Here is a 26593-nt window from a genome sequence, read left to right on the forward strand (position 1 = left end):
TTCCGGTGAATTTCATCAAATACTGTAAAGTGGCCTTAGAGACTTATGTACGAAACTTGGGAAAAAGTTCCATGCTTAATGAGAAATAGGAATGTTTGGGCTAGACGTTTCACTATACATAATTCAGAGCGGACTTTTCGGACAAGCAACAACCATTTCAAATCACTGTTCTATGAAATATATATCACGGAAAATACATAAGGAATCATGCTATCCTTCACCAGATAAAGTACCGTTGTCCTAGTTACACAACTCCCGGAACCACTGCTTACTTGTAGAGCACTTGCCGTTTACACAAGCAGGACAGCGCAGTAAAAACTTAGGATTTACCTTAAGTCCGTTTCGTAAATGAGTGTGAACTACGTCGGCCAGCGCATCGATAAACAACGGATGATCGTTTGGAGCGGCCGCTCGACCAATCTTCTCAGCACCAACCTCGTGGGCTAGTTCTTGGCAGTACTCAATGTCAAGCTCGTGTAGCGTTTCGATGTGTTCGTTTACGAAAGCAATCGGCACTAGAATAAAATTTTTCTTGCCCTGTTTCACATAGCCTTTGATGGCATCCTCCGTAAAGGGTTCTAACCATGGCAGGGGACCAACTTTTGACTGCCACACCAAGCAGTACGGATTGCAGTAATTTAAGGCTTCCATAACATTCTGAACCGTAGATCCTATTTCCGAAGGATATGAATCCCCACGGTTGACCGCCTTCAGCGGTAGTGAATGTGCCGAAAAGAGCAGAATAACGTCTTTTCGCTTTTCTTCGGGAAATTTCGCTAGCTCCTGACGAATGTTATCGGCAAATGTTTGCGCTAATAACGGGTGGGTTCCCCAACGATCTATGATACTCCACTTGGAATTTGAGAGGCCATTCTTATTTGTTTTGTAATGTGTAAAAATAGCATTGAAACTTGATCCTGATGTAGCGCAGCTATATTGAGGGTACTGAGAAAACAGCACTACTCGGTCCGGTTGGTCCTGCTCAACTCGTTGTAAAGCTTCCTCCGTTAGTGGAGTTACGTAGCGAAAGGCGACGTAATGTTTATGCGGGGCGGTTTCCGGTGATAGCTTATCCAGTTGCTTGCACAGTAATTCTCCCTGCAGGTTTGTCCATTTCAGGATAGGTGAACCCCCACCAATTTCGGAGTATTTTTTCTGCACTTCCGGTGTGCGACGCTTAGCGATCCATGGACCGAGCTTACTGAATTGTTAGGAAAAAAAAATATATATATATTTAACAGCAGGGTTATTAGAAGAGCATTACCTTTGTACTGGCAATTGGATCATATCTCTGTCGGTCATAATCCTATGTAAATAGTCGTGAACTTGGTCCGTGTTTTGAGGTCCTCCCATGTTAAGCATAACGATAGCCGTACGTGGCTTTGCATATGTTACAGCCTGTGTACCGAAACATCTTGCCTTAGTAGACGTGGCTAAATGTTATTAAACGCAATGAAACTAAAAACCTTCAAGTTCGTTCCAAAATGAAAAATACTTACCTCTAGAAAGAAAAATGTGTCTAAACATTGTTAAATACTAGTGACCATCCGCTCAGCAAAAGCTAAAAGAAATATTCCAATCGAAGATGACAATGATATACTTGTAATCTAATGGAAAAGCGGCTAATTCGTGTATCAATAAAATTTCAACTATCTTTACAAGTGTTTCTTCTTTGCCTTTAGCACCGACATTCACTTATTTTTCATTATTTTGCGGTCTGTATTCGCAGATCGCAGTGTTAGTGTTTGGGCAACATAGAAACTGTAGAGAGTAATGAGAATGAAAGGCGGTGAGAAAATAGTGAGAATCGTGAGAATATTATGGAGCATAAAAACTCTATGCAAGTTGTGCAAGTTGCATTCAACATTAGGAAGTATTGGGCACCGCAACAAAAAATCGATATTTTTTAATCAGAGATTGCTGAAATTGATCTTACGTCAAACTTCACCGGTAGGGTGACGTCAAGGGTAACGTATATATTTTGGCCACGTAGACGACATGCATTCTTTCTTCTTTTGATGAAATCATTTGAAATTCCGGCAAATTTCATTATAGGTATTGTAGTATAGATACATGGAGTTTTCTATGAAACCATGTAAAAAGCGAAACGAAAAATTTACATGAAAAATTATTTTGAAATGCTTGGATCTTGTTTCATTATGTTATAACGGTATCTAATAGCCAAAAGCTAGTTTTTAGCTTAAAGCACTAGCATCTTAGTTTAAAGGTAGCAGACATAAAAGAGTTTGCTTTTAAAGACAACTATTCCGAGTCACGAAACTTTTTTGTAATGGGTTTATAAACCAACAATTTGTGATAACAGACAATTCTAGTCTTCTGCCAGTCGACCCAATCACTCGTTAGGCCATATTTATGACATCCCAGGTAACCAATAAGCATTACCACAAGCTGTAAATCAATGGCTTATATTAGCATATCTGGCATTTTATACATCACGTTGCTGTACATTAGCTTTTGGCTGCGTAACTGTTGTAAATTGCTATACAAAATTCTATTTTAAATCTTTTTGGCGGTAACCACCTGGTAATTGTCAGCACTATAAGAAGGTTAGCAGTTAAATAGCCGTATATTTCGCCAAAATAGCATTTAAGTAGCAATTAAAGTGATTTAAATGCTTATTGGCTTGCATATGAATAGCATTGGTAATGCTTATTGGTTACCTGGAATGATCCAACTAATAAATTCTGGCTGTATATAACTTTAGGTCTAAGCTCGATCTATATCTGAAAAACTAAACCGTCTGAAAAGCGACCAGTCCAGTGTAGCTGATATCTGAGTCATACTAAATATCATTAAAGTAATGCTTTTTTTTATTATGTTTAAATAATACTTTTACCCGAACTGAATGTGGAGATGGTCTGGTTTCTCGACCCGGATCCGGTTTTATTTTTTTCGTTAGGCCCGAACCCGAATATTATTTTTCGACCAAACCCGAACTCGAGTCGAACCCGACACCTGGTAAATTTGTTAACCCATTTCCTCCCTGCGTTGCGAAAACGCAACGCACTTTCATTCGGTTCTAGAGAAGGCCCGGGTTCAAGGCCCGGTTTAAGATATCAACTTGGACCCTGAGAAACAAAGAAAGATTGGAAAAAAAATCTAATCGACCTGTTTTTGCTCAAAGGTCAGATGTTACATGGAACATAATCACAGCTGTGACAAAACAACAGGTTTTACTATTTTTCAGACAGTTAAGGAAAAATGTTAATAAAGCTCGATTTTACCACCGATTATTGAGTTTGCTGACGTTTGCCGCACGCACACATCGACGCGCGATTTGTTGTTGCTGTTGTTAGACTTTACATTGATTTTACATGTTTGCAGGCTTGGCATATACTTTTCGCTTCGATTATGTTTTTTGATTACTGCATCTCAGCCAAGCAAAATTTGAAAAAGTGATGTATGGGGCGTTTGTAGAATTTGTTATTATCTACAATATTGCTGAAGTAAGCGTTACTGTGCGTTTTGTATTTATGACGCTCTAAGGCTGCTACCCTCTTGGTAGCAAAAAGAGCGCTCTTTTGGCTACCAACGGCATTGCTGCGCTACAGCGCCGTAAATACTAAAGATAAAACTTCACTTTCTTCAGCAATATTATAGATAATTACTAGCTCTACATATGCCCCATACACCACTTTTTCAAATTCTGCTTGGCTGAGGAGCAGTAATCAAAAGAGCAAAATCAAAGCGAAAAGTGTATGCCAAGCCTGCACGTTTGTTTTTGTTTTCCCCCAATTATACCCCGGTAAAAAACACACGTTTGAGTGAAAAACGATAAGTTTTTGTAGCGTTTTGCACTGGGCTAAGCTAACTGGGCGGTAAGTAGCGATTAAATATGGATAACTTTTCTGTATGTATGTCTGTATGTATGGGAACTACCACCTATCTTAGCAGAACAACTGTTCATAGCAATGGTGGGTCTACAGCATAGCAAGGGAAATCGTACAAACATAACGATTGGTCACGTTTACCAGCTCCTGTATGAAGGGCCAAAACGGAATCGGTCGGCAAGCAACTTGCACGTACCAAGGGTATTCAAGAATCTCCTTCCAGAAACTAGATCACATGAGTCAATTATTGAGTAAGCCCCCCCAATGCAGAATGGCCTTAATAGGTGGGGAGAAGGGCCCGCTCATTATCCACAATGTGTTGTTAGCCGGGCCAAGGTTAACCTTAGGAAGTTGACCACTTCATTCTCCTTAAGCACACTGCTTCAAACAAGTACCCTGATGGACCCTCCCATTCATTGATGTTGTTTTTGTGTACTTTAAAGATATGATTTTAAGTGATTTTCTTTAATTACTTCTGTCATTGCACTTATTTAATGTCTTTGGGTTATAGGTCATAGTTGAATCACTGACGAGCTGACATGACACTTAGAAGAAAATCCTTTAAAAACCATCGTCCTGCACATTTTGCTTGCACACTAGCACCCTCTATTATGCATGTTGCGGAGTACCTTGCATTTGCAGGGTTGTATGCTGTAGGGTTTTGTACATTTGAATGGTTTTATACTGAAAACTCAAAGCAACACTCGCGCGCCGCGGTGTGGCCGTGTTGCGAAACATGCTTTTTTGAAAAATGAGTGGTTTTTGATAGGACGATGGAATTATCGCGAGTGTTTTGTCTGTTAGTCTGTGGTTGAATGTTTTCTTAGAATGTGGATATATTTAAAATAACATTTTTAAAATAACATTTCTCTAATACATCGCACGTTTTCTTTTCGCGCGTTCACGGTGAAATTAAAGGAATGTACGGAAAGAAAACGTGCGATGTATTAGGGAATTGTCAAAAATGCTGTTCAAATATTACGAACATGTCCGCCATTATGGCTCGTAAAAGCTGGATACTTGATATACACTACTAATCAGCAATAAAGTTCCACTGAACTGAATTTGAACTAATTGTGAACTTTCGAGTTCGCGTGTCAAGTAATATTTGAACTTCTGGTTGCTTGGGTAACACTGGGTCATCACATTTTATGCTTAAAGAATATCCAGCTTTTTACGAGCCATAATGGCGGACGTGTTCGTAATATTTGAATAGCAATTTTGACATTTCCCTAATACATCGCACGTTTTCTTTCCGCACGTTCATTTAGTTTTACCGTGAACGCGTGGAAAGAAAACTTGCGATGTATTAGGAAAATGTCAAAAATGCTATTCAAATATTACGAACACGTCCGCCATTATGACTCGTAAAAAGCTGGATATATCCAGCTTTTTCTGAGCCATAATGGCGTACGTGTTCTTAATATTTAAACGACATTTTTGATATTTCCCTAATACATCGCACGTTTTCTTTCCGCACGTTTCTTTAGTTTTACCGTAGACGCGCGGAAAGAAAACGTGCGATGTATTAGGGAAATGTCAAAAATGTTGTTCAAATACACTGAAGTCGCGTTTTACGCGGTTTTTTTACGCGACTATTTTTACGCGAATTTCGGAATTAACACGGTTTTTTTACGCGAATTTCGGAATTTACGCGGTTTTTAACGCGATTTTCGGAATTTACGCGGATGTGCCCAAAACGTCTATTTTTTCGCGTAGTGTTGAAATCCACAAAGTTTTTTTTACGCAAAATTTTGTTTTTTTTACGCAAATTTTTGAATTTACGCGGTTTTTTTTACGCGAATTTCGAAATTTACGCGGTTTTTTTACGCGAACTTCGGAATTTACGCGGTTTTTTTACGCGAACTTTGGAATTTACGCGGTTTTTATGCAGTTTTGATTTACGCGGGACGTATCCTTCGCGTAAAAAGCGACTTGAGTGTATTACGAACACGTCCGCCATTATGGCTCGTAAAAAGCTGGATAGAAACATAATCATAACCAGCTGATTACTCGATCTTGCTCGGGGCCCCTTTGCTTCTCAGTCACTTGTGAATCTATCTTCCTCATGGTAACCCTTTAAATCAAGACAAAGCCTTTTTTACGTTTTTGAAACTCTCTTGTTATAGGCCACATGGGGAATAATGTGGCCTTTCAAAAATTCAGCCACTTGTACAATTACTATCGTTCCAAATGCCAAAGGAACGCACCTCTTTTGAACCGTCCTCCCCCTTGTAAGTTTAATAAAAATGTCCATTCGTTCCGGAGTTATGACGGAACAAGCATTCATAGTCACGTTCCGTGCTTCCCACTTGTCGGTTTCGGACTTATGCCACCACCCCTCTCCCTATTAGGGACCCCCACTTTTTGTCAACTCCCCAGTGTTCATTCCCTTAAGTCAAGAAACATGCGTGCCAATTTTGATGAACGTTCAAGGCGTTTTGGAGTTATGGCTTCCCCTCCTATTAGGGACTGGCTTCCCTTTTGTCAATCCCCCAGTGCTGATTCCCTTATGTCAAGGAACATGTGTGTCAAGTTTGATGGAGAACAGTAACTCCAGAATGCCTTAACTGTTAAGGCTTTCTGGAGTTATGGCGGAACATACAAACATACTCATGCTCACTTTTATATACAGTAGATATAGTAGATTTTTTGACAGTAGATATAGTAGATATACAGTCGCTATAGATATTTGTATAACGCGGTTAATTGGGATCGCATTACAATTATACAAGTACGCGTAGTACAGTTGGATTTCGAATTTGGCAACAAATCTCGCGTAACTTTTCAAAAGGACCTAAGTAACATTGAGAGACTCTCTTTGGCCTCACTCTCTTCTGATTATTGTGGCGACATGAATGCATTATAACAAACTGACCGATTCGTGCAAAGCGGATATTTTAAAGTGCATTTGCATTAGCGTGGGAGGTGAAAGAGAAGAGGTACGAAGAGAATCTCTCATTGTTACTTAGGTCCTTTTGAAAAGTTACGCGAGAAATGCGTGTCGCCTATGTTGCCAAAATCGAAACCATGCCAAAATTGAGGCCCTTTTTTGATATGAAAAAATTGAATGTGAATGCGTTAGAAATTGAGTAAATATTATTAATCAACGATAGCAATCATTTTATGCTTGAAAAGTCCGCCAACAGCCGGTGCAAGTAAGTTTTTGGCAACCTGCGGTAAGACGAAGTCCTACGGCAATAAAAATACAAAGTTTCGTTAATTGGTAGTTCGTTAACTGGGCGGTTCGTTAATTGGGTGTTCGCTAATTGGGCTATGTGACAACTTGAATGTCAAAATTGTATGGAAGTTTCAGTCGGCCCAATTAGCGAATTAGCTGGAGTGCAATCGTGGCCCAATTAACGAATTCAGGCTGTATTATTGTTCGAAACATTCTATAACAACAAACTTTTGTTCATGAACACACTGAGGGCATAATTTTTGCGTCATTTAAACCATGTATGTGAAAACTGACTAATATTGCTAATTGCAAGAAAAATTGTCCAATCAATAAGTGCGAAATCGCTCTTAAAAGTGCTATTTTAGCTTAAATCGTTTCGGTCTCTTCGGCGCACTTTAGGTATCAGGTATCAGCATCTTTGGCTCGAGCAGCACGTTCCTCACAATCATGTGGAAGATTTGTGCCTTGCCTCATTTACCTGATGAAGACGGGAAGGAAAACAGGAGGAATAGGAAGAGGTGGATGAGAAATTTGGACAAACACAAACACCTACATACCGAGAGATTTTTGTACCCCCGAGAGGATACTGCAATCCTTGGTAGTTAACTTATCAATACTACACCCCCTGGGGGGTATACTCATGATAAATAAGAGCTTTTTTAGTTTCCTAAAATCCGATTCATTTAAGACGTAGAATCCAAAGATCCTATGACGCAATTGTGCTACTGCAGGACAGTTGCAAATTACGTGATATGCAGTGTTACCAGGTCGATTGCCCATTTTCCCGCTGCCCAGAGGTTGATTTCCCGCTGAAATCCCGCTGTCTAGAGTCTATTTCCCACTAGAAATTCCGCTGAATCAAAAGTCATATTATTCTTTCGATTCTGGTGCAGAATTAAAATTAAAAAATATTCATTTCAGTAAGGCTTGCATTTGAAATCAAGATGATCTGCTGAAATTGAGAGGTTGCAATTAAATGAACATTATGCAAATTTGCTGCATTCATGTTGACGAAGCTTCAGGAAACAGAAAAAGAAATATCTTGTTATCCCTCATATAATAACAGTTTACTACGACATTTCGCAAGAATTATAAGATTAAGGAGTCTAAGAACACATGCGGAAATTTCGAAAGAAGCTTTTAGCACAAATTCTCTTTCTGTGTCTAGCTATGATAAAAATCATGTAAAATTTCAGCAACGCTGGCAAATGGTTATGGTTTTCGGTGACAATAGAAGATATGTTTCAATCTTTATAAGCAACCAAAATTCAAAAATATCTGAAAAGCGCATCGGCTCTTTGTTCTCGCTGATATTTTGTTTTAGCAAAAATGTACCGATTTGTCTTTTAGACTTAGGTTTTATCGGCTCATCAGCCGATTTGTTTTGATTTTGTTATCATACAAATGCTGCGGTATATCCAGCTTTTTACGAGCCATAATGGCGGACGTGTTCGTAATATTTGGACAGCATTTTTGACATTTCCCTAATACATCGCACGTTTGCTTTCCGCGCGTTCACGGTAAAACTAAAGGAATGTAGGGAAAGAAAACGTGCGATGTACTAGGGAAATGTCAAAAATGCTGTTCAAATATTACGAACGCGTGCGCCATTATGGCTCGCAAAAAGCTGGATAGCAAATTATGATGTACAGTGGACCCCCGTTCGTTTGAACGATTCCTCATGCAAACTAACGGGGTTAGCTTTTAATTTGAACAACTGGTAACCGTAAATATATGCTGGAGCTTGTGTGAACTGGCTGCCCTATTCTTTGTTATTGTTTTGGGGGTTTGAATCAGTTGGCAGCAGCGAATATTTCATTCTCTGATCAGATTCCTACCATAATCGTTATGAAAACGCATTGTGAAACAGATTAAACACGCTAGATTAGTACAAACAAATCGTGTTTAGGTGCATTGTCTGCATAAGTAAATGATGTCATATTGAGAATGACATTTGAACCATTTTTAATTTGCACGTCGTGCAAACCAACGGGGTTCAAATTAAAAAGTGTTCAGATTAAAAACGGTCAAACAAACGGGGATCCACGGTATATAGATACATAAGTTGTTTGTGTTGTTTTGTTTGCAATTCATGAATCAGTTGGATTTTGCCATTGGCAACGAATTGGTTTGTGGAAAAATTAGGAATACGCAAAACGGATTGGTTTGGTAGTCTTCTGCTTCTGTAAGTTCTAATGAGTATTTGTCAGAAATGATCCCATTCAAAAAACACGGAGTTTTCTTATCAACAGAATATACTGAACCATCTGCCAATGCATGAGCAGACATTAGACTGTCAATAAACGAAATTTTTTGCTCTCAACCTCTCTGTCAGCACTCTTCTTGCCTACCAAATATCGCAAAATCGAGATCCCGCTAAAATCCCGCTGAGTTATTTAAGAAAACCGCTAGATTCCCGCTAGCCGCTGTTTGGTTATTAAGTACCGCTATCCGGCTTGAAATCCCGCTAAATCTAGCGGGAAAACCGCTGATCTGGCATCGCTGGTGATATGGTGTACCGTAGTCGGATTCACATAAATTACAATGAAACGATTCAGCTCGCTGAATCGTAGCCATATGATAATTTAGTCTGCAGTGACCAGTCAGTGATCTGACAAGAATACTGCAATTTACCTTTGAGTGTTGCAAAAGAAATTTCGCAACCTTCTCACAAGGCTTAACAATGAAACTTTTCGTTTGACGACAAGTTTCAAGACTTTCCCAATAACGTACATGTTCAGATGAAAACCAAGATCGAATCTTTTGTTTTATCCAACATGCCGCAATTGGTAAAGCAGGTTCCGGTCCGAAAACCGACTTTTATGCTCCAGATCTTGCTAGTTCATCAGCCCATTCAATTCCGGTTATACCAGAATGGCCAGGAACCCAAACCAGATGAACAACATTTAGAATGCTTAGTTCTTCTAATTGGGTGTGGCAGGCGATGACTGTTTTAGATTTAGAATTAGCCGCACAAAGGGCTTTTATAGCGGCTTGACTGTCAGAACAGAAATAGATAATCTTGCCTATCAATTCTTTCTGAAGTGCAAACTGAGCTCCGCACATAATTGCAAAGATTTCAGCTTGAAAAACGGAGCCGTAACTACCCAGCGAATAGGATTCCTTCAATTCCAGCTCACGGCAGTAAACACCAGCACCCGCGCGACCTTCGTACAAGGAACCATCGGTATAACAGACCACATAGTCGGAAATTTTCCTTTCCATGTAGCCTGACATCCACTCCTCTCTAGGAGGAAAGTCACTTGAGAAAGTCCTATGCGGGAAAGTACGCATGAGCGTTACATCGCTAGGAGCAAGGACAAACTTGTCCTCGGCAACAATTTGCGACCACAATCGAGTATGACCAGTGGAACCGTCCGCAGACTGCCAAAGGCCAATCGCGTGTAGCCGATAAGCACATATTAGTGCCTCTTGCTTCAGGTGGAAGTGTAAAGGTTTAATATTGAAAATAGCTTCTAGGGCGGCAGTAGGAGTTGTAGTAAATGCACCAGACATTGCCATTAAACACATCCTCTGAAGATGGTTTAGCTTTGTCTGGACAGTCACAACTTCCCCTCTCTGCCACCATACAAGACAACCATACGCCAGTATTGGTCTGACAACGACCGTGTATAACCAGTGTATGTATTTGGGTTTAAGCTCCCAAGAGTTGCCAATTGCTCGTCTACATTGCCCAAAGGCCATGCACGCTTTTTTAATTCGGAAATCAATATTTGTGGACCAGTCAAGCTTGGAGTTGAGAATCAACCCCACGTACTTCACCTCGTTCACAACATCAACATCCGAATCGTAAAAGCGCAGAGCGCGAGCTCCATTGGTATTTCTACGTCTTGAAAATAAGACGATAGATGTTTTGTTCGGATTTACCGAAAGTGCGGTTTCTCGGCACCACGTTTCCACGACGCGTAGTACCTGCTGCATTAAGTCAAATAATGTGCTTATGCACTTTCCAACTACTAGGATGAGATAGTCATCCGCAAAACCATATGACGGATAGCCTAAACCATTGAGTTTCCTCAGTAGGCCATCCGCCACAAGGTTCCATAAAAGAGGCGAGAGAACGCCACCTTGTGGACATCCACAAACACTTTGCTTCCAAATGCTTGCTTGCCGTAACGACGAAAAAAGCAATCGGTTACTAAGCATTTGTTCTATCCACTTTATGATTATTGAAGGCACATTATGATAACGAGCAGCCTCCAAAATGGAAGCGAAAGATACGTTGTCAAACGCGCCTTCAATATCCAAAAAAGTTCCTAAGCAAGATTCCTTTTGTGAAAAAGCAACCTCAATTTTATCCACCACATCATGTAATAAAGTGGTTGTAGACTTGCCACTTTGATAAGCATGTTGTGCTGAATGAATAGGAACTTCTACTAAGCTTGTTTCGCGAATGTGGTGGTGATCAACAACCCGCTTAAGTGATTTAAGCAAGAAAGACGTTAGACTGATTGGTCTAAAACTTTTTGCTTGCTCGTATGTCGCGCGTCCACCTTTAGAAATAAACTTTCACGCCATTGAGTTGGGATGTACCTCGTAGCAATACTACACACAAACATCCTTCTCAGAATGTGCTTGAAGTATTTGAAGCCTTTCTGCAGTAGAATAGGGTATATTCCATCTGTTTCAGGAGATTTGTATGGAGAGAAGCTGTTCACGGCCCACTCAATCGCTTCAGTTGTGACAAGTCTCCGAGCACAAGCCCATGAGTCTAAGCCACCTAAAACGATTTCTGGATCGTTTCGAACTTCAGGTTCCACACAGCCTAGAAAGTGACTATAAAAGAGACATTCCAGGATTTCATTGTCATTCGAACAGTATTCGCCGTTCGAACTTCGAATGTTATTAACCTGATAATCTTTCGATTTTGACAATATTTTGTTAAGTCGACTTGCCTCGCCGAAACTGAAAACGTTGCTGCAGAACCTTTGCCAGCTCGTGCGTGCTGAAGATCGGCTTTCCGGGCCTGCTTGAAAGGCTCCATGCCATCCCTCCGACGTCTATTCCAGGCTCTCCTGCGCCGTTTCTTTAGTTCCACGAGATGAGAGTTCCACCATGGTGTTCCTCTAGTCGTTTTAATAGTTTTTAGCGGGCAGGCTACTTCAAAAGCTTCCGCATAAAAGATGTTGTGACATCTACAGCCACATCCAAGTCGATCGATGACTCAATCGTCGGTTCGAATCCTTGAAATTTCGTCGCCAGTTCCTCCTCAAAGAGTTCCCAGTCGGAAAATCTCAGATTGCGAAATGTTGCAGCGTTCAAGGAGACACCCAAATGACCAAAATACATAAAGCAATGGTCAGATATTGGTTTCTCATTTGAAACATGCCGTTGTGCCAACTCATGACTGATCCTGTTAGAGCAGAGTGTTATATCTAACACTTCCTCTCTACCAGCTCGTATGAAAGTTGGACAATTGCCAATCTTGAGTATTCCAAGGTTGGTATTACTCAAATATTCCATCAAATCAGAGCCTCTCAGATTGATTCCGAGCTGCCCCACATGATGTGATGGGCATTGGCATCACTGCCTACAATGAGGGGAAGCCCATTAGATTGACAGTATCTCACCACATTTCTGAAATCGTCTGGGAGACGGTTCTTCGTGTGGTAAGTATGCAGAACAGTAGACATAGCGCCTATGGACATCATCCACGACGAGTTCTACTGTGACTGCACAAATATCTCGAGTAGTCAACTCAGAGATAAGACATGCACTTATTGACCTATGCAACAATATGCATGTCCTGGGCATCAAACGAGCATTTGTCATACCAGTTTTGCTGAAAACAGCAAAGTTCTGGTTTCCAATATCCGTCGAATGAAAGTACCCCTTGCGAAAATATGGCTCCTGATCCAATGCGATGGTGACAGAGCCATTAAAAAGTTTTTCGCATAAATACAAATTTGCTGCCCGTTTGTGTTGAAGATTTATTTGTGCGACTCTAACTATTTGACTAGCGGAGTATATGCACAAACAATCTCCAACACAGATCAGACAGCAAATTGTAAGTGAAGTCAATTATGTTGGCTAGAACTCACTTGGCGTAAAACCCATAAGGGAAATTAGGCAGGACTACTATGCTGTTCCCACGAAATGCAAGGGACAACAAAGATCGACCGTACCAGAGCCCCGCATGACATAGTAGGGGCAAGATGCCCAAAGCACTCCGTTCGCGACTGACATATTTTCACCCCTCCAGCCATTCAGTCATCGGCACGGAGTTAGACCTTGACTTAGGGCACAGAACGGAAGATCAACTTCAAGTAAAAGCGAATTCAAAAACTGACCACAAAAGGAATGCAAAAATCAACGATTTTTTCTTACTTCGAGTAAGTTTCTCAGACCGTGCACATTTATACCACTTTGACCATGTGGTCCATGGTATAAATGTGGTATAAAGTGGTATAATACTTATCTATGTTTTGAATTGACCGTTAGCTCTACAGTTCTACCTGGTTAATAAGGATTGTTGTTATTAATTACAACTTAAGGAAGATATTATTCAAAAATTACTATCGGAGCTGAAAAGTCTGCATCACTAAAGATAAAGATTTTACTGTTTTGAAATCTAAAATAAAATATCGGCTTGGCACATATCAGTAATTGAAACTGAAATTAAGATTTCAGTTCTTTAGAACGAAGATGATTTGGAACTTGGAAGCCGTTAATAGATAAAATGATTTTAGTGGAAGGACTTTCGAATACAGGTTGTTCCTCTACCTGCTACCTGTCAAAATTGCACAACTTAGACGTTTAGCAAAATGGAACCTGCTTGTTTTTTCCCTAAGTTCAATAGATCAGTTCGTTTCATTTTTGGCACCGATCGTTTTTGGTTTATCACTTCATGTGTCTAGACCAATCAGCATCTATATTAACGCACACGTGTACGAAATTTGACACCAATAGAGCCTCTTTGTTCGAAGTAAAATTCTAGATAGAATTAACAAAAGGGCGAATGTCGCAAATGTAAACAAAACGGGTGAGAGTTATTGTTTGCTGGGCCAGCATAGGAAAATCAACCCTCACTCGGTTTGTTTACGCTTGCGACATTCGCCCTTTTGTTAATTCTATCTTCAATTCTCCGATAAGAACGCTAAGACGGACCGCTTCAACGGCTGGTAACGGCTGTAACGCTCTGCGGCTGGTTCGCCTTAGCCTATTAAATGGACTTAATTTGACCCCCGGTACATAGCCATTTTTCTGTGGTAGAAATCTAGACGTCAAAAGCACTGGGCGGGAAATCATTTCATAGAAATCCTATGAAGCGGCCATTGTTGTTTCGGTGCCAGCATCGATGGGCCCATCAGTATGGGTACATCGTTAATTTATACCAGAATATTTGACAGATCTGTTGAAAGTGGTATAATTTTTTCCGTGTAAAAAGCGTTCCTGTTACCACTAGATGGCAGTCAAAAATGAACTGAGTTGTGTCCAGGGGTGACATTGCGATTCTCGCTTCGAGCGATTCTGGTTCGAGACGCCCATTTGTTTAACGTGGTCGAAACGAACCAAAACCACTCGAAACGAGATGCGCAATGTCACCCCAGTTTTCAAATCGAAGATGATATTCCTTTCTTTGCTTAGGGGCTCCTGATTTGTCGACTCTCACGGCAGGATTAGCTCCCGTGGCTCAATTTTTGCCCAAACGTACAATTCGGCACCAACCGCCAAAGGGCATAACTGCACATTGTGTAAAACAGACCGATTGAGAGTCTCTCTCTCTCTGTGCTAAGCCAGCTGAGAAAATAACTCTCTCTCGATGTGCCCACACCCCGCAGCCACGCCCTCCGAAAACCCGGCACCGAACTGCATGATTAGGTAGCCGGTAACCACACGGCGAGTGTTCCACCTTCTCTGTCTGCGTACGACAACTAAGGTTGCGTACTAACAGGTGCGCAACTTTGGCTGCCGTACCCCAGCCGGCACCTCGTGGAGGTAGAGATAGGAATTAGAAAACAGAGGTGATATATTTGCACATGTTCACTCATTTGCCAGCCAGTCCGGTGCATTAAAGCAAAGCATGTATGCGAAAACTGACTAATATTGCTAATTGCAAGAAAAATTGTCCAATCAATAAGTGCGAAGTCGCTCTTAAAAGTGCTATTTTAGCTTAAATCGTTTCGGTCTCTTCGGCGCACTTATTGCTTGGAATGTAACGAAAAAGTGCGCCGAAGATACCGAAACGATTTAAACTAAAATAGCACTTTTATGAGCGATATCGCACTTTGGATGGTACAATTTTCCTTGCAATCAGCAATATTTAAGCATATTTTGTAAGGGAAATATTTTGTGTTGCCAAAAACGGATATTTTTGTTGCCGAAATCGAGGCATGCCAAAATCGAACCATGCCAATATCGAAATCCTACTGTATATGGAAATCGAGCTAATTAGGCTATACCCGAATTTTACGAAATTTTGAGTCAACATGACTATGATTTCTTTGAGAAAGATGTCAAGTTTTAAAAATTTTAAATAGGTTTTTTGAAATGTATTTACGTTTAAAACGTGTTTACTATTAAATATAAAAAAGACAATTTTTTTTCAACCGGATAATCGAGTCCGACCTGTATATATTTTTCTATCTTATAGATGGATGTTTGTTCGAATCCCGTCTTGGTCTTCCGGAGCTTCCGGAACATCCGCTAAATTTTCATTTCTGTAATGTTTTCTCATAGCTGCATATTTCTTTTTAAAGTACCTAGGTATAAGTTTCCATACTGATCAATTTTAATGATTATTTTTGTTAATGTACAATTTGTGAAGCCAACCATAGTCACGTGACTCGTGAGTCATTACCGCACAAGTAGGGTATGAGTATTTAATGGTTTTCCCGTAGTATGTTTCGTGACGTAGGATTAAAAAAAAAATCAGAAAAATAACAAACTGACCAGACGGTTTGAAGAAGGTTGTGTCTTCGTAGTAGTAAAAATTTCACAATCCGGACTGTGAGAGCATACAGTCAATCTGCTCTCCGTATTTCTTCTGAGTTAAATACCTACCATACAATAACACAACTGCAAACCGGTGGCTGAGCTGGTTAGATCAGTCGTGTTCAGCAGTGCAAAGTGAAAAGTTCGAGAATATCTTTACTGGTTGTGTTGTACCAAATAGCGGCTATTTTGGTGACTCATTGATCAGTAAAATATAAAGGAATCAGTCGGCAAATAATATTTAAGCACTTGAGGGTCAGTTTGTAAATCGGAAGTAAATCTAATCGGAACGTCATGTCGTGGTACTACACGGTAAGAGAATTATCTGCAGTTGATTTTATCAGTGTGATTAGATTTGCACATGAATAGTAATGCAGATGTAGGGGCGTGCATTGGCGACAAACAGACTGTTAATGACCTTCATTATCAACAGTGTGCCTATCGTCTGCAACTGTATAGGAGTCATCGTTAGTATTACAAGACAAATTATATACTAAATATACTGCATATACAGACATGATCTGGTTACCTAATGAGATGGAAACCTGTTTGAGATAATGTTTAAATATACCATGCTGGTGGTACGCATTTGCACAACGATTGCGAAGTTGATCCGAGAACAAGCAAAGGAAAGTTTCAGCAGGGAAAGCTGAAAATTTATGCCAAAACTACTGATTGTTGTTCGAAAATGTTCTCAACATTTATTTTATATTTCTTTGATAGAACAAACTTAATGACTAATTTGCTCTAAGGGGCTTACAGATAGTTTTCTGATAGTTTTACCTGCAATAAGAGCAGTGACGTGTAGTTGCGAAATATCTTGGTGGATAATGGCTCTGTGAATCACCATATGTTTAAGAGTATTCTTGATTCGGCTGGTCATCAAAATTTTTTCCTGAGAAGTCTGGATATTTGTGTAACCACTAGCGCTATATTTCAAAATACAGTTGAATTTCGAATTTGACAGCAAACGCGTGTGGTCTATGTGAAAATAGTAAAATGATCGCATAATCATGAATAGATCGTGAGCCTTGTTGTCATTTGGTAGAACGTGTAATCCAAAATTGATTAACATTTTCTTGTATTTTTCGAAGTAAACTATTTTGTATTGCTAAAAATGAGCGCTTTTGTCCAAGCTAAAATTGAACCTGTGATTGAACCATTCCAAAATCAAAATTCCAGTAGCGTAATCAATCTATTTTGAATTCCAGCTGCAGCTGTACATAATTTTGGTCACTTCAACTTGATTTTGTTGTAAGTATCTAAATTATATACAGCTACAGAAGGGGTCTAAAATAGATTGGTTACCATATATGTATATGATTTATTTATTGTGATGTTATTAAAATTATACACATTTGTTTTGTAATAATATGTAGTGTCTAGTTGCTTATATCAGGTCATGAAATCAGTCATCAAATTTTTTTAGAGAAAGCAAAATTTACTAATGATTTGAAAATATTTATAAGGAATTTCTTCCGTCATTCGAGCGGTCACTAGTAAATAGCTGTGGCGGACGAGAGTCAATATTCTTAGAAGGCAAAATTTACACCATTCATTGTTGTTGGATTTGAATTGTTTCTCGCCTTCTATTGAAATCGGCTTTTGTGAATCATTCGACGTTTTCTACTGCATATTTCTTATCGCAGGCCTTAATTCGTTTAAAAAATGCAAAACAGATTTGGGAAAAAGCATCAAGCTGGCTTTCAAACGATTTTCATTGTGTTTCTTTTTTCTATTTAATGAGGAGGTCATTTATCTAACTCGCACTTTGTAGAATTTCTTGAGAGAAACTTAGTTAATACACACATTTAGAGCAAGCAATAAACAAAGCTACAAATGCCCTTTGGTAATGTAAAAGAATTTTTGATCTACTATTATCTATGCTTTGTTGGTCTCGTGATTAAAAACAAAAGAGAAGTTTGATTAAAAAGGATAATTATAGAAAGCTAGCCACTCGCGTAAAACTTTGATAACTGTATATATATTTATTTATTTAGCAACAGACATATTGTCCTAATGATAATTAGTCCAACGAAGAATGCTTAAAAAGTTTAGACAAATAGTCCTACTATTAAGGTGAAAGCTGAAAGCGACGATGGCCCCGTTTGCTGCATAATTTGTCCTTCGAAACGGGTTTTGGAGGAACATTCTGCTACGAAGAGGGTGTGGTTGAGCTCGTAGACTAATTTGGTTTAGAAGCCATGGACAATCGGCCCTCACCATCAGGATATCAGCTATAAGGATTGCTCGGCACAGATTTCTCCTGGTTGCTAGGGTGTCCAGTCCAATTAGCATCAGGCGCGCTTTGTATCTTGGTAGCGGGAACGGGTTGTTCCAAGGCAGGCGACGGCATGCGAATCGAATGAATTTGCGATGTATTTTTTCTATCCGATCGACGCCGTTGAGATAATGGGGATTCCAGATCGCCGAGCAATATTCCAGCGTCGAACGGACAAGCGCGCAGTATAAGTTCTTCAAGCTTTTCGCAGTTCTCATGATTAGGCCAAGACTGTGGGATGTTTTAGCAACGATGTAGCTGATGTGCTGTTTCTAGGTCAGCTGTGAGTCAAGGAGGACTTCCAGGTTCTTGACGCAGGACTCTCTTTTAACCAGTTCACCTCCTAGATGATAGTTGAAAAGGATTGACCGTTTTTTTCCTGGAGAACGTTACCACTGAACACTTGCTAATGTTGAGCACCGTTCTTTGCACCATCTAGAAAAGCTCTCCAGTTGATGTTGTAAAAACATGGCGTCTTCAGCTTTTTTGACCTCGAGATAGATCTTAAGATCATCGGCAAAGGAAAACCTGGGTCCTGGGTAGCGAAAAGTTTACATCGTTGAAATATAGCACGAAGATGAACGGGCCTAGATGACTGCCTTGTGGAATACCGGACGTAGCAACAAACTCGCTGGATAGTGATTCTCCCATTTTAACAGCCAGATGCCGATCAACCAGAGTAGCAGGGTGTCATCCTTTCGAGTTTGGCAATCGCAATTTCATGATTCAACTTATCATAAGCAGGAGAGAGGTCGGTGTAAATGGCGTCCGTTTGGAAACGTCTCGACATGGTATCCGTAGCATAAATAGTAAATGAGAGGAGATTTGTCGTGATTGATCGACGTGGCATGAATCCATGTTGAGAATTGTCGATGAATTGCTTACAATGGTGGAACACTGGTTCCAAAATTACTTTTTCGAATAGCTTGTATGCCGCACACAAAGCGGCGATACCTCGATAATTATCGATGTTCTTTTTATCGCCTTTCTTATAAACCAGAAACATAAACGCCGTTTTCAATAGCATCGGAAAAATGCCGGTAGTTTGAGACGAATTGTAAAAATGACGAAGAGGATCCAATAAACCTGCGTTGCATTTCTTGAGAAGAATAGCGGGTATCCCGTCAGGTTCAACAGAGGTGAGCAGCTTCATTTCAGAGATGGCGTTTTGGATCATACCATCGCTCACATTAATATCCCAAGTAACAACGGTAGCTGAATTGCAAGAGCAATTGCTGTTTACGGGTTGATTTAAGGCGATCAAAACTGCTTAAAGTAAGTACTTGAATGGTGTTTGAACAAGCGATGTTTAAACTACTTTAAGTTCTTCAAACCACCTCTTCCTCAAAAGCTGATAAACAGGCTTAATAGAAATTTTTTCTGCTAAACAGTCCGCTTCTAAACAGCCATAAACATCAAGCGGTTTTACAGCTGCTTAAAGGTGTTAAAGTGTAGAGTAGAAGCTTTCATTAGGCTCAGGGTGTTAAAGTGGCTTTACAAACTACTACCAAGTTTTCATTTGGCTCACAGCACACATACTGTTAGATCATAGAATTTCGCAATTTGGCTGGCAGCAAACATATAATTCAGTTATCTACACTATCGACTGCTTCAGGTATCAGGTGTAAAGATACTCGCACTGTCTGGTCTGCAGATGCAGATGGGGCGGATCATACGGTGAGTGCTTATGGACCAGAAGATGGCAGGTTCAATTCCCGAAAAAATACATGCATTTTTAATTAGCTTACCCAGGTAACCAATAAGCATTTCCAATGCAATTTAAATGCAAGCCAGTAAGCATTTAAGTTGCCTTAAATGCCATTTTGGTAAAATATGCGGCTACTTTACTGCTAGCGCTGTTATAGTGCTGACAATGCTTATTTGCAGCTAGTTACCGACAAGAAGAATTTAAATAGAATTGTGGATGCCAGTTTACCACAATTATGCAGTCAAAAGGCTGATAAACAGCAACCTGCAATATAATACGCCAGGGATGCTAATAAACGATTGATTTACTGCTTATACTAATGCTTATTGGTTACCTGGGTACTTATACGAATTAAAGTTATTCGAAACTAAACAAGTTCGACAAGTTCCCGACAAAAAAATGACGCGTTCCATTTTTATTAATTTAAAAATAATTTTTTTTGTTGCATAAAGGTTGATAAGACGTTGATTAAGCGACTGGAAAGCATATTGCAAAACTATTTCTCGTTCTAAAAATAGAATTGACAGCATTGCGCAAATTGGGTATTTAAAAGCGCGCAAAAGCCTCTATTAACCTTCATCGCAGCTTCGAAAGCGGCTATTAACAAGCCTGAAGCTTGATAAAATCACCAGATTTAGATGTTTAAGAGCTGAATAAAGATTTTTATTTCTAAACCTAAACCATAGTTCAGCCACAGGTTGAATAAAATCAACTATAAAAGCGTTTAAACAGCCTGAAATTGTTATTTGGGTAACATTCAATGAAAGCCCAGAAAGCGGAACATTATTTGCAGCCAAGGAAATTTGGTCAGCTGACAATGTGTCACATTAAAATACACTGGAGAACTTCTCGAAGAAAAGCTTACAATTTTTATCTGCATTCGTTTCCGTTTTGTTTCTGTACTTCATTATTGAGGATTTTTTTCCTTTGCTCGTTGAAGTATCTTCAAAACGAGTGAGGCGTTGTTTTCAGCTTGCTTTGTATATTACGCAAGTAATTTTCATAACAGCGTTGGCTCGTACGCTTGTATGTATTGTTTATCTGCCTGTAATGATCGCGCAGCAATAGACCACCATATTTCGATAGCATTCTTAGAGCTGCTCTTTTGGAGGCCTTTAAGCATCGCAACTCTGCGGTCTGCCAAGGTGCATATGTTTGACAAATGGAGATGTGCGTTTAAGAACTTATTGATCAATAGCATAATTGAGGATATTCGAGAAAGCCTGAACAGCAACATTGACATCGTTATTGCCTAAAATCTCGTTCCAATTGATATCTAGTGGTATATCTAGAATATCAGAGAAGTCAGTTCGTCTAAAATCGTAGCTAACGGCATCCGTTATGCTACAGAAATTCTTCGAAATATCCATTTCAAGCGTCAGGTGTAAGGCGGATGATGATAGACAATCTGCACGAGAGGATATGAGGCTGCTATTAGCCGAGGTGCGTAATCTGGATTGCCGACGAAACACAGATCTCATTAGTCACAGAGTTGATTTGTCGCAGAAGGTTGAAGTTGTAGCAGTGTGTGCATAGCATCATGGAAGGTGGATTGTAATGGATCTGCATACAAGAATCCATCAGTAGAGGACTGCCACAGGTAGGAAAATTGGAAGTCGCCGAGAACCACCACTTCGTCAACAGGCAATGCTTGCGTACAGATAACACGCAGCAAATCGGTATGAGCTTTAATAAGCACGAGATCACGCGTTCGGTCAGGTGACAGATAGAGTACATACAGATAAAGTGACACTGGATGAGTTTATACGCGATTTTTACATTTATAGAATGTGTTAAGCCCAGCCCATCGGCAGGCAACCATGTTTTCGCTGCCAACATCTCGTGTGTGCGAAAATGGGATAGCATGTCAGCACTGTGTTTCACTCAACTGCCAGCAGTCTGATTTGGGCCCGCTGTCAAATTTTGAGCCCAGGACATGCTGTCGCTGACGTTCACTGCAGCTCGATATAGAGATGTCGATGGGGTGGTTAAGCCTTAATTACATTAGGCAAGTTTGCTGGCTGCTATCAAGCAGGAGCACGAATTGATTGTAAACTTGCCCAATGCTTTCTAATGGACAGTTACAGCCCAGACAAACAGACATAACACTCGTTTTCCATTCATCGTACCGATTAAACCGTCATTTCAAATTTGGGCTTAGTTGGGAATGTCTCAGTTTTGGTCAAAGTGACGCTTTTTGATGAAAGAAGGGGAATTCCCCATATAAAATACTTGCTACTTCAAGCGATACACATGTTGCTATTTGATATTTGCGACTGTCGATCATGATGGTGCCAGCAGAGACAAACAGACGAGACACTCGCGTTAATTCCATCGTCCATTCAAAAACAACTTATTTTTCAAAAAAGCATGTTTCGCAACATGTCCACACCGCGGCGCTTGAATGTTGCTTCGAGTTTCCAGTATAAAACCATACAAATGTAAAAAACCTATACAAATAAAACCCTGAAAATGTAAAAAACCTACAGTATAAAACCCTGCAAATGCAAGCTACTCCGCAACATGCATAACAGAGGGCGCTAGTGTGCAAGCAAAATGTGTAGGACGATGGTTTTTGAAGAATTTTCTTCTATGTGTCATGTCAGTTCGTCAGTGGTGCTAGTGTTCAGGCTAAATGTGAGGTATGATAATTTTTGTTGATTTTTCTTCCAAGAGTTATGTCTGTTTGTCTGCCCAAGCAACAATGTAAGTTTTATTGCACTCTTATGGTGGTCTTCAAGACCAATTTTGGTCTTAAATGCTATCATAAGAGTATAATAAAACTCAAATTGTTACTTGGGTGTGGTTACAGGTAGCAAAGTAGGGCACGGGAGGATATTTCCAGCCCATTAAGCCATGGCATTTATTTTTTCGGCATATACTCTAGTTCTAGTGGAAGAAGAGGTGGTTTTGACGTTCTTTGAATAAAAAATAGTAGATTACTTATAGTCTTGAGAAAATAGTTATAACATATGAAAATTGTTTGTCGCCAAAGTATTTTTATTGGCGAAAGAAAAGGCAATTGACAGACAGTTGGCCGATGATTGACAGTTTTGAGTGCACATATACTGCTAGTAGGTGATGGTCACAGTCAATATCTAAGGGTAAGTTGCTTAGAACATTGTTGCAGGCTCAATTTAAGGAACAGCTTACCTCATTGATTACAATTGCGGTACATTAATTTCACAGTTCATGGCACACTGTGGCCCACCTTTTTGACATTTAAATTTTGAAATGTTAGAAATGTTATTGTCAAAACGATCAAAACAGTCGGACCTCAGCGGTATAGTAAGGCACAGACTGAACAAAATTTTTATGAATGAGGTGAACGGAATGTTCTCAGCGACTTACCCTTGTCAATATCTCAATACCCCCTTAAAAAGGAATATTAAATTCCACTGGGCGCTCATTAAATAGTTTTTAAATAATTGTATGTATCCTCTTTATGTTTTCTTCTGCATAAATTAATTTCTTTATCTAGTATGTTGTCCAGTTCTCTTCTAAGATGAGGTTTCTGTAAGTGTCCGATACCATGGGGCTCTCTGTGTGAGCTTTTTGGTAACGGGGGTAAGCGAAGGGTTAATTAGAATATCTGCACCCCGTTGGGAACGTCCCAACAAACATTTTTGTAGAATAACAGCTTATTAAGCGTTTGTTACCCGGTAATTAGCTGTACAGTGGACCCCGGTCGTTTGAACGATTCCTCATGCAAACTAACTGGGTTAGCTTTTAATTTGAACAACCGGTAACCCTAAATATGCTGGAACTTGTGTGAACTGGCTGCCCCGTTCTTTGTTATTGTTTTGGTGGTTTGATTCAGTTGGCAGTTGCAAGCAGCGAATATTTCATTCTCCGATCAGATTTCTACCATAAGCGTTGGGAAAACGCATTGTGAAACAGATTGAACACGCTAGATCAGTACAAAAAATCGTGTTTATGTGTATTGTCTGCATAAGCAAATGATGTCATATTGAGAATGACATTTGAACCATTTTTAATTTGCACGTCGTGCAAACCAACGGGGTTCAAATTAAAAAGTGTTCAGATTAAAAACAGTCAAACGAACGGGGGTCCTTACAATGCTTGAACAAGGTACTAGAGTAACTATATATCCTATATATAGAGTGGCGACAATGTCAAAATTGGAATGATAATTATTTGTCAGTGTTATTCCAATCGAGCAGACGACCAATCCAACGCGTATGCAGGAAAGAGAAAGAAAATACGCATTGCATACTTTTGGGATGATATGTCGCCACTCTGTATATAGTCACTCTAGTTGGGGTATGTTTATGATGTTAGGGAAGAATTATAGTTACTATATATATAGTTCGGCGGATAGAAAATCGGGAGCCAAATAAACGTCAAAAGCGGAGCCAAAAGCTTTTCAAAATCCAAAATGCAGGAGTAATGTTAAAAAAACACACTTTATTTTCATAGAACTAGTCATTTTCAACACCCGCCAGTGATTATTTTTCGTAAAAACCTGCACACTTCACCATAATTTCAAATTTAATTTCATAAATCAGGGATGCCAATTCGCCTGGTTTTCTATCCGCCGAACTATCACCCCTATTCTGTATTTCGAACGGGTTTATGTTTCGTTCGAAACTGACATTTCGTTCGAAAAAACAGCGGCTCGAACGAAAGATCTTCATATGAAAAAACAACTCGAACGAAATATTTGCCAAGTCGATCGAAATATTTCAACTCGTTCGAAATACAGAATATGGGTGTATATATATAGTAACTATAGTTTACATTAGTCTTTAATCTAATGATCTGATATAGTCCTACGTCACCCTTTTGTACAACCCTTAGGGCTGTATACCTTGTAGTTTTTAGTAATAAGATTTAATCACAGACTAACAGATGCTGCACTTAAAACAAAATACTATAGTTTAGATCTCGACTTAAGTAAAATTATAAATGATTTTTTCCTGCCATGGAATTAGGTTTTGATGTAAGGTCTGTTAGTGGTCTACTGTAGATTAATTAATCTAAGATTGAAAAAATAACATTTGTAATATATATTCCAGCCAAAGCCAACTGTGTACCCTGCCCCGGACTTTAATCCATCGGCTGATGCAGCTGCCTTGCGCAAAGCCATGAAAGGGTTCGGAACCGATGAGCAGGCGATTATCGACATTTTATGTGCCCGTTCCAATTGGCAACGACAGGCGATTTCGGAGGCTTTCACTAGGGAGCTGGGTCGCGATCTGATCAAGGATCTGAAGTCGGAACTAGGCGGCAAGTTTGAGGATGTCATAATTGGTCTCATGCTACCGCCGGTAAACTACCTTTGCAAGCAACTTTATAAAGCCATGGACGGTATCGGTACCAACGAGCGAGCGCTAATTGAAATTCTTTGCTCGCAAAACAACGAACAAATGCATCACATATCGCGAGTGTACGAAGAAATGTACGACAGGCCACTGGCGGAACATGTGTGCACTGAAACGTCTGGTGACTTTAGACGACTGCTGACTTTGATCATTACCGGAACGCGTGACCCACCTGGTACTGTCGACCCGGACTATGCTGTGGCTCAGGCCAAACAGTTGTATGACGCCGGCGAAGGCAAATGGGGTACGGATGAATCTGTTTTCTCCAAGATTCTAGCGCACTCCAGCTTCGATCAGTTGGAGTATGTATTTGAAGAGTACAAAAAATTGTCCGGTCGCACAATAGAACAGGCTCTGAAGGCTGAGTTGAGTGGCGATTTTTACGAGGCACTCAGTGCGATTGTCGAATGTGTTCAAATGGCACCTCATTTCTTTGCAAAACGTTTATTCGAAGCTATGGATGGACTCGGCACAGACGATACCACTCTGATAAGAATTATCGTGTCTCGTTCCGAAATTGACCTGCAGAATATTAAAGACGAATATGAACAAATGTACAACAAAACGCTGATGAGTGCAGTAAAGGTAAATTCAAATTTTTGTTAAGTTATGATATTCGATTGTAACCGGGTTTATTACCGTTTTAGAGTGAAACATCTGGAGACTATAAGAGAGCGCTATGCGCCTTGATTGGTAGTGCCTAAGGACAGTAACAATTTCCAGGGTATGAATCTCTACAATTACTAAACTCAATGTGGTCGTATAACATTGTGCATGGTTTCATTCAGACATTTGCAAATGTCGAATCTTTTATATCTATTTTGTGTACCGAAAGTGCCAACGTTATGTGTAAGCGAACAAATTCGTAATCTCTTAAACCAAAAAGTGAATGTTACTTAGTTTGTCTGTAATTTCCATTTTTGTAATCTCATATATACACGACAATTTTACACAATAGTATTATCAAAGAATCAAAGAATCAAATAAACATGTTTGAACACAAATTTGAGTATTTTTGAGGAATAATAATATCGAAATACCATAGATTTACAGTTATAATTAGATAATGTAGTAGGGGAGAATTGACAACAGTGAGATAGCAGGGACAGTGAGACGACGGGAAGAACTTTGCCATAAAGCATTCAAGATCCATGATATTTTCCAGGAAAGTAGTTTGTAAATCTATATCCCAGAAAGTAGTTTGAGAAAAATTTGTTAATTTTTCATATATTCAGTAAAAGTCATTTTTGGGGGAGTGAAAGTAAATTTTAT

The 26593-nt window shown here is 39.7% G+C and overlaps 2 protein-coding genes across 2 annotated transcripts; one reads left to right on the forward strand and one right to left on the reverse strand.

Annotated features, from left to right (window-relative positions):
- Positions 1-169: 169 nt before the first annotated feature.
- On the reverse strand, positions 170-1665 carry LOC128742364 (ferrochelatase, mitochondrial). Its single transcript, XM_053838705.1, has 3 exons — positions 1500-1665; positions 1265-1433; positions 170-1201 (listed from the first exon to the last, which is right to left on the reverse strand). The coding sequence occupies exons 1-3, from the start codon at positions 1525-1527 to the stop codon at positions 241-243; spliced, it is 1158 nt and encodes a 385-aa protein (XP_053694680.1). The 5' UTR covers positions 1528-1665; the 3' UTR covers positions 170-240.
- A 14450-nt stretch (positions 1666-16115) lies between these two features.
- LOC128736301 (annexin B10-like) lies at positions 16116-26316 on the forward strand. The gene is made up of 3 exons (XM_053830781.1): positions 16116-16299; positions 25016-25906; positions 25969-26316. The coding sequence occupies exons 1-3, from the start codon at positions 16282-16284 to the stop codon at positions 26023-26025; spliced, it is 966 nt and encodes a 321-aa protein (XP_053686756.1). The 5' UTR covers positions 16116-16281; the 3' UTR covers positions 26026-26316.
- The last annotated feature ends 277 nt before the right edge of the window (positions 26317-26593 follow it).

This window comes from Sabethes cyaneus, chromosome 1 (genome assembly GCF_943734655.1).
Source record: "Sabethes cyaneus chromosome 1, idSabCyanKW18_F2, whole genome shotgun sequence".
In the NCBI taxonomy this organism is placed as follows: domain Eukaryota; kingdom Metazoa; phylum Arthropoda; class Insecta; order Diptera; family Culicidae; genus Sabethes; species Sabethes cyaneus.

Bases quoted from the DNA above. Each gene is read 5' to 3' on its own strand.
- LOC128742364 (XM_053838705.1), bottom strand. From the start codon at position 1,527: ATGTTTAGACACATTTTTCTTTCTAGAG. The intron at 1,434-1,499 runs GTAAGTATTTTT...AATAACATTTAG, and splicing joins ACACATTTTTCTTTCTAGAG to CCACGTCTACTAAGGCAAGA. The intron at 1,202-1,264 runs GTAATGCTCTTC...CTAACAATTCAG, and splicing joins ATCCAATTGCCAGTACAAAG to TAAGCTCGGTCCATGGATCG.
- LOC128736301 (XM_053830781.1), top strand. The intron at 25,907-25,968 runs GTAAATTCAAAT...TTACCGTTTTAG, and splicing joins CGCTGATGAGTGCAGTAAAG to AGTGAAACATCTGGAGACTA.